The sequence below is a fragment of the Sinocyclocheilus anshuiensis genome, unplaced genomic scaffold (assembly GCF_001515605.1).
Source record: "Sinocyclocheilus anshuiensis isolate Anshui unplaced genomic scaffold, SAMN03320099.WGS_v1.1 scaffold687, whole genome shotgun sequence".
Taxonomy (NCBI): domain Eukaryota; kingdom Metazoa; phylum Chordata; class Actinopteri; order Cypriniformes; family Cyprinidae; genus Sinocyclocheilus; species Sinocyclocheilus anshuiensis.
The window spans coordinates 343,991-352,674 of record NW_015551096.1 but is presented as its reverse complement, the minus strand read 5'-3'; the positions used below and the strand labels follow the sequence as shown (position 1 = coordinate 352,674).

The 8,684-nt window shown below is 37.4% G+C and overlaps 1 protein-coding gene across 1 annotated transcript; it reads right to left on the bottom strand.

Moving 5' to 3' along the window:
• Positions 1–5,477: 5,477 nt before the first annotated feature.
• LOC107662731 (microfibril-associated glycoprotein 4-like) lies at positions 5,478–7,292 on the bottom strand. Its single transcript, XM_016452812.1, has 4 exons — positions 7,092–7,292; positions 6,915–7,011; positions 6,660–6,827; positions 5,478–6,093 (listed from the first exon to the last, which is right to left on the bottom strand). The coding sequence occupies exons 1-4, from the start codon at positions 7,290–7,292 to the stop codon at positions 5,834–5,836; spliced, it is 726 nt and encodes a 241-aa protein (XP_016308298.1). The 3' UTR covers positions 5,478–5,833.
• Between the last annotated feature and the right edge of the window lie 1,392 nt (positions 7,293–8,684).

The window sequence follows — 8,684 nt, the reverse complement described above, 5'->3', positions numbered from 1 at the left end:
TAAATACACACATATATATATATATATATATTTAGAAATGGATCGTACTCACCCACCATGGTTCCCGCGTCAGAGCCCTGTCCGTAGAAGCCTCTAGACCGGACCATCAGTAAAGTGGTCACTATGAAGCCATAGAACCAACCAAATCATCATAGGTTCAGTAGGAGACTGTTATGCAGGAAGTCCCCACCAAACCTCGGTCAGGTGGAGAGATGGTGGTTACAGGGGAATTAGGAAGGGGAAGAAAAGGGTAGATGATACACCCCCTGAGTGAAAGAGTGGATACCTAAGTATTACTCTGATCCGGACGAAAGCGCTGACGCCGTGTCTGGATCACATCCTTCAGGTCTTGCCTACCTCCCTTTGACCCACGATACTTCCTACCCCTACCCGCAGGCGGAGGAGGAGCGCGAGTCGCGACACTAGCCTTCTGTGCTCGTCTCTGATCCTCAAACCGAGATGGGCCAGGACCCCTGGCTTGTATGGGCTCAGACCTGGACCTTCATGGCCATTCCTTCTCGATCTCAGTATGGAGATCAGGAAGGAAAGGAAGGCTCACCTGAGCTGGAGGTGCTATGGCCAGAAAGATAACGTTCATTGAGACGACCTCGCGATGTCACTTCCTTAGTCCGCTTAGTCCGGCCAACGTGTTGTTGGTGTTTTTTCAATGTATGCTTCAGACATGGGTCACGACGAGGTGTTTCCCCATAGCGACCCCTAGAGGATGCAGTTCGAAGTTCCCATGAAAGGGAACAGCAGTATAACTGTAAAACAGAGGAATTGATGGATCAGAGGAAAAGAGACTAATTGCCAACCTTAAAACATTTATCTTAACAAAAAATTTGAGAAAAACCTCACACATAGATGAAGACACATCAGGGAGAGAACAAACAGGAGGGTTGATAGTGGCATTAATGATGTTAAAAATATTTTTCGGTTTATGACAGTTTTTAATAATTATTTCAGTAAAATACCTTGATTTGGCTGCTTTTTCCTCTTTCTGATATTGAGACAGTGAGTCTCTCAGCATTTCAAAAGAAACCTGAAATTTGTTCCTTTTACGCTCCGCTCTTCTAAAAATCTGCCAGAGAGAGTTTATAGAATCATTACTCCAAGGCTTAGATCTTGGTTTATGATGTAGTGCCTTTAGAGGAGCAACTCAATCTAAAACAAACAAAAGAACGCATGACTCAGACCCAGACTCCCAGACTCGGGAGGTGAAATAATAATTTTTCTTTCCGGTACAGACAGCATAGCTGTCTATGGGGCTGTCATGTGATGTCATGCGAACGACTCGAACCCTTTGGCCCTGGCCCAAATTGCACCCTAAAACCTGACGGTCTTCCTTTGAGTCCACACTTTCATGATGTAATGGCACTTTTACTGTCGGGTAGAAGTCTGCCGCAGAGCTCACCTCAGTGTGCATCGAGGGCACATAGCGGCTGCAAAGGTAAAATGATGAATGGGACACACCCTACGATCTAGAGCACTTAACGGACACGTGCATGTGGCGGCCATTGTAAGTCTGCAAGACCGCAAGTGCATATGAAGTGTACCATTTGGGACACGGCCTTAGATTCGAAAAGTGAACTAATCATTTCTGTTTCCTGTAAAGAACCAAAAGAATGTTGTGTATGCGCGGTCAACACAAAATGAACGAATCCCTCACTGAGACGACTCGATGTTCCCCAGACTACATGAAGAAATTCAAAAGTGATATATCCTCCAGTTGCTCTTTTTGTGATGACTCTATTGAAACGTTCATTTACAAAGACATTTTGGAAAGATGTTTTAGGTTTCATTAGGAGTAAAATGTATGAGTCTGTCCTGTTTTGGAAGGACGTGATGCTGGTCAGTCTGGTCAGAGTATGAACAGTCTAATAAATAACAGTTTTATGTAGTGAATCTGATTTTGCTGCTTGCAAAATTCCACATTGACAGATGCAAAATATTCAAACTCCAGACCTCTCTTTTTTGTTTTCATGAAAGAATTTGAGCAATACCTTTTATTGATCCAATTGTCTAAGAACAAAATAGTTTAAAAATTGTATCTGTTTGTAACTCTTTTCCTATCTTTAATGACGTAATTGTCAAATAGTTTTTTCCCCAGTTTGTAATGTATTAAACACACCCTTTTTTATTTTTATTTTTTATTTTGTTGTCATTGTCAACATCATTTTTATTTGTTGATATTTGTATTACTGTTTATATACTGTTTTTGAGCATAAAAAAAAAAACAAAACCCGATGTTCCAGAGTCATATTAAAGATTCGTTCAAACTGAACAACACATCACTACATACCAGGATGTTACAACATCAGCACGAGACCACAGATCAAGTCACGGTTTAGGAGAGGTACATCCAGTTGATCGTTTCATTTCATGCAACTTTCTCACTAGATTATTCAACTTGCCTAGTAAAGATGTATAGTTTAATTTTTGTGTGTTTTCTTAAGTTTAAGAAGTTAAAGTGTAACCCAGTGTATTATGATTTAATATTAATCCATTATGTTAAAGAATCATTATTCACATGGATACCACACCATATTAAGTAGGGCTGGGTTTTGACACAAATTGCACAGTTTGATTCGATTTTGATTCATAAGCTTGCAATTTGATTCAATTTCAATTCAATATCAATTATTTTGGATATATATCAGGTACAGTAAATTGCAAATTTTCTCAAAGAAAAAAAAATCTAAACAAATAATGTACAATATACATGCCTGGTTTGTATACAAACACTTAAATTACACTCAGTGAAGTTTTAATAATAATAAAGTTATGATAATAACTTTACAATAGCATAACTCTATTTCTACTCCAATTCGTTTTTTTTTAATATAAACATTTAAAAGGTGGCTGTCATAAAAAAAAAAAACTTGGATTTATTTAAACATAAATTAAATATTGAAGATTATAAATACATTCTATGGTGCATATATTTAGCAAAATGTTCCTCTCTAGGGTTCATTTTTCTTGCTGACTAACGAGTACATATATGGCCACTTCTTTAGCTGGTCAGGCTAACATTATTACAAAACAAAGTACATTATTCAAATATAGACATATCCTGTAATAGCACAAATAAATGCACAGCCATCTGCATTTGTACCCTGTACAGAAAATATAACTGAACAAGCTGTTGTGGTTAATGCTACCCCAGATAGTCAAGCAGTGTGAAAGCAACGGTGATCTGACGACTTCGAAAATCGTGCAGTGTGAACTCGGCATTACATGTCAGTTGTTTTCTGTGTTTCCCTTGACCTAGATTTCCTTAATTATGTCATTCTGTTCACCTGTAAATAATCAATTACCTTGTTAATCATCTCGTTTGCTCCTTTGTTTTCCTGTGTATAAATGCCCTCAGTTTCTATCTGGTCTGCGTCCTGGATTGAGTCGAGTTTATGTGTTTGTATGTTCTCCTGGTGATTTTCCTGTCCTTTGTATTAGAAGTTGGCATTAAAGGACTATTATTGTTTACTACGGCGCTTACTGTTACAGTTGCATGTTTAATAACTTTTGAGGTTCATGCCATGCAAAAAATTATAAAGTTACATACGAACGATGATCCAGCTTTTAATTAGTGTTTGTTGAGGTGCAGTTACATGAAATTCGATTTATGTGTACCATTCCACATAAGCTACGCTATTAGAACCATATTAAATATATAGTTCAGTCATAAAACTCTAGATGGCGCATTCTGACGGGGTGTTAACGTAACTGATGATATTCAGAGAGTTAAATGACTTGGCACAAGCTGATTGGTTCATGCTGCATATGCAGCCAATGAGCTTACTGCCTTGCATTTATATGGCTGGCTAGCATTCACTTGAGATTCCTGCAGCGCGCTTTCGGAGTTCTCTGAAACCCTCCACCATCCCCAGCTCCACCTGTATAGATCTGCTATGGTTATGATAATAACTTTACAATAGCATAACTCTATTTCTACTCCAATTCGTTTTTTTTTAATATAAACATTTAAAAGGTGGCTGTCATAAAAAAAAAAAACTTGGATTTATTTAAACATAAATTAAATATTGAAGATTATAAATACATTCTATGGTGCATATATTTAGCAAAATGTTCCTCTCTAGGGTTCATTTTTCTTGCTGACTAACGAGTACATATATGGCCACTTCTTTAGCTGGTCAGGCTAACATTATTACAAAACAAAGTACATTATTCAAATATAGACATATCCTGTAATAGCACAAATAAATGCACAGCCATCTGCATTTGTACCCTGTACAGAAAATATAACTGAACAAGCTGTTGTGGTTAATGCTACCCCAGATAGTCAAGCAGTGTGAAAGCAACGGTGATCTGACGACTTCGAAAATCGTGCAGTGTGAACTCGGCATTACATGTCAGTTGTTTTCTGTGTTTCCCTTGACCTAGATTTCCTTAATTATGTCATTCTGTTCACCTGTAAATAATCAATTACCTTGTTAATCATCTCGTTTGCTCCTTTGTTTTCCTGTGTATAAATGCCCTCAGTTTCTATCTGGTCTGCGTCCTGGATTGAGTCGAGTTTATGTGTTTGTATGTTCTCCTGGTGATTTTCCTGTCCTTTGTATTAGAAGTTGGCATTAAAGGACTATTATTGTTTACTACGGCGCTTACTGTTACAGTTGCATGTTTAATAACTTTTGAGGTTCATGCCATGCAAAAAATTATAAAGTTACATACGAACGATGATCCAGCTTTTAATTAGTGTTTGTTGAGGTGCAGTTACATGAAATTCGATTTATGTGTACCATTCCACATAAGCTACGCTATTAGAACCATATTAAATATATAGTTCAGTCATAAAACTCTAGATGGCGCATTCTGACGGGGTGTTAACGTAACTGATGATATTCAGAGAGTTAAACGGCTTGGCACAAGCTGATTGGTTCATGCTGCATATGCAGCCAATGAGCTTACTGCCTTGCATTTATATGGCTGGCTAGCATTCACTTGAGATTCCTGCAGCGCGCTTTCGGAGTTCTCTGAAACCCTCCACCATCCCCAGCTCCACCTGTATAGATCTGCTATGGGGTTATTTTATATGCTATTTGTGCAGCAGCAGCATGTCTTAAATACTCACGGCACCGTATCGCCATATGCATTGGCAGTAGCAAGGTCCAGTACTTGCTTGCAGCAGCAGCAATAATCTACAACTACAGCAATAACCAACAGCAGCAGCAATTCAGTGGCAGCGAAGCAGATCTGTTGCGCCAAGACCAAATACATTAACATTGTCATATCCATGACATGCTAAAATGTTCCGAGAGTTGTCATGATTGAAATGGTTTTCTCTAGATTTTAAGCATTTTTTATTTATTTATTTGTATACATTTTTTGGACACACCAAAGAAATCACTGGATCTTGAAAAAAAAAAAATTCTTATGCATTGTTAAACGTTGTTGTTATTGTTCTGGTGTTATGGCAGAATTTAAATATTCAAAACGAGACAGTTGTTAAAGTTGCCGTGTAAGTTTTATTAATGTTTTCTGAATACTTTGGGAATAAAATGCACATGAAAAGAGTGGATCATGATTAACTGTAGCATGAAATATATGAATTGACAATTATGAAGGAACACAAATGTAGTAGAGCTAAACATGTCTCTTGCACAGTTCAGTGCTAGAAGTTCTTCAGTCAAAGGACATTCAAACCTCAGTTACACTGAATGGCTGGAATGGTGTCCCAACTAGAGTCTTGAGCATTCTTTTCAAGTAGAAAATGTTTCACAGCCAAATGATAATTATATGTATCAGTGTAACACATTATGTGAAAAGTAATTAAATCAAAAGGAAGAAGCAGTTTCTAAACACTGCAATGTTTCTATGACACAGGTTTGATCTTCATTCTGATGGATTTCATACCAACATTGCGATTCGTCCACGTTGGCCAAACATTCCCTATACCGATACTGGTGTCTTCTTCTCCCCATATATACACACCGTTGGGGTTTGTTTTCACAGCCATACAGTTTTTGTACCAAAATGCCCCAAGATGAAGTTTGGCACAGTTATTTTGATTGTCGTCTTGGTCTTTGTCTAAGGTTGTGAACTTCTGTCCATCATGCTCAGATAAAGAGTCGCCTGCAGAGAGGAAGAGCATCATTGAGAACAATTGCTCTAAAGAAATGACTTTTCCTGAGAATAAACAGTGTTGGGTAAATTACTTTAAGAAAGTAATTAATTACTGGCTACTACTGACATCTACAACAGTGTATTTAGATTACTGTAGAGATTATTCTCTCTAAAAAGTATTGCATTACTATAATCCCATATTAACAGTAACCAAAATTAACCAGCTGAACAATACGTGAAAAGGATAGACATGAAATTGTAGCTTATAATTCTTATAAATAATATAAAATTACATCAGTTATCCTTGAACTAACCACAAGGAGAAGGTTACATTCAAAACACACATTTTAACACTAAAAGTTATATTTTGATGTTAAATCCACTGTTGTTTTATACAGAATTGTTCTATAGTGTATACAGTATTTAATGCAATTACAACAGAAGAAACTGTTAAATTACAGAAAAAAATAAGAGTAATCCCATATTTTTTTCAAGGGAAAAGTAATTAAATCATAGTAATTATTTACTTAGTAAAGCATTACACTCAACACTGAGTATAAATAAAAGCGTCCTACCTGCTCCTCTATCAGTGAATCCTGAAACTTGTAGTTTATAGCCATCAGCTTCAGGACCCACAGAGAAGGATGAGTACAGAGCGAAACCTTTCCTTCCTTCAAAGTCCTCCAGATCCACTCTCAGCATGTACTTGTTCTTACGTGTCAGCTGGTACATGTTCTCCAGCCCTGATCATACACACACATGAAGAACACCTTCAACCAAACACTGGACATGAACATCCACACAAACACACACACGCTGTGAGATCTTACCCAGCCAGTATTCTCCCTCCACATTCCCAAATCCTCTCTTGTACTGATTCCACGGCCGATAGAAATTCACACTGCCGTCCATTCTCCTCTGAATCACCTGTGATGGGTTTATAGAGAATATATGATTCATAATGAATGTGCTGATGTGTGTTTAATGATCTAGAATCACGTTCGTACCGTCCATGCTCCGTTGTCTTCATTGTTCCCATCTGAGATCATCTCACAGTAAACTGAGACAGGAATGTCTCCTGCTGGATAGATGGCATAAGTCCCATTGACTGTTTGTTCTGAGCTATAAAGGTCAGAACAGTCTTTTTCATCCTGACTGCATTCATTCATCAGTACAACCGGAAGAAGAGCTGCTAAAAACACCAACATCTACACGAGACACCGAGAGAGAAAGAGATGAACATCACACTGAAAACATCTCTAGGAATGTAGAGTTATTGATGAACTTACTGCCATCTTCTCAAACTCTCCTCAGTAGATCACAGCAGAGATCTGTTTTATCTAGACGAAAATTACAGAAATGTTTTTATATTGTCTATTTTAATATATATATTTTTTTCTGAAAGTTGTATTAATGTCTGAATATTCTAAGGTAAATTGTGAATAAAGCAGTAACTCACCGTGTGTGTTCTTCAGTCTGACACAAACACTCTTTGTATCTGTCAGATTCTCAGGCTCCTCCTCTGTGTTACAGAATACATTTACATTACAAAGACACATATTTTGGAGGCAAATTAAATGCAAGTTAAACCTGCAGTCACAAGCTGTGGCTTGTGGCAATGGGCTTGCAGTGCTTTGGCCCCGAACTGTTGCTTTTTCCCATCTATATTCTACTTCTTCTTATTATTATTCTTGAATGGAAGTCTATGGCAATCCATACACTTTGGCCAAAAGTTGTGAAAATTGACACTCAGATAGAGAGCCTAGCGGTTGTTTTTTCCTAAGCTCATGAAACTTAGCTGTGATTCTCATGTATCTCTAATTTTAGTTTCAAAGATGTTTGTGCTAAAATTTCTTAGGAGAAATACAAGTATAGATACAGTTGAGACATGAGGAAATTCTGAGACATAAGAGTCCAAAATGAGAATGTAGTGGGAGAAACATGGGCGATCTCTTTACTGTCTCGCTGTAACCTCTTCCAAAACTCCATTATAAAAATGTTTCATTGCTCAGAGGTTGGTCTGTCTTTAAGTTACATTGGGGTTTTTCACTAAATAAGTGTTTGAAGTGTAAGATAAATGTTTTCCTTTAACAAATGTAACACTTGTGTAAACCATTTTCTCCTCTTGTTTGTTTAACACTGAAAAGTTTGTCTTGTTAAACCCATTTTGCATGCATGTAAATATAAGTCATGACTTCCTTACATACAATAATAGAATAGAGCTGTGCAGTTTATGTGCATTTAGGGCACATTATTTGTTCTTGGAAATAATTGTGTACCAGATGCTTTTATCAAAACTGACTAACAATTCTTGACTACTTTGATTTGTACTGAGACATTTGAGTTGGTGCACACTTTGTAAAGTTGTTGAGATCACTTCTAAACACATGTGAGAGCACCATAGTCTCTAGCAAAGGAGGAAGGTCTGAGCACAGTGTGTGTTGTTGACATCTCTTCTAAACTTTAACAGGAAACCAATGTGAGAGTATTAGAGTTTTAACTGAATGGTCCTCAAATGCAGCCTCTGAATTGGGACACAACTATAGACGAAACAGACCTGCCAGGAACGTCTCAAAATACACACACTCAAATCCATTCAG

Bases quoted from the DNA above. Each gene is read 5' to 3' on its own strand.
- LOC107662731 (XM_016452812.1), bottom strand. From the start codon at position 7,292: ATGTTGGTGTTTTTAGCAGCTCTTCTTCCGGTTGTACTGATGAATGAA. The intron at 7,012-7,091 runs GTACGAACGTGA...AACCCATCACAG, and splicing joins AAGACAACGGAGCATGGACG to GTGATTCAGAGGAGAATGGA. The intron at 6,094-6,659 runs GTAGGACGCTTT...TCCTCTCTGCAG, and splicing joins ATTCACTGATAGAGGAGCAG to GCGACTCTTTATCTGAGCAT.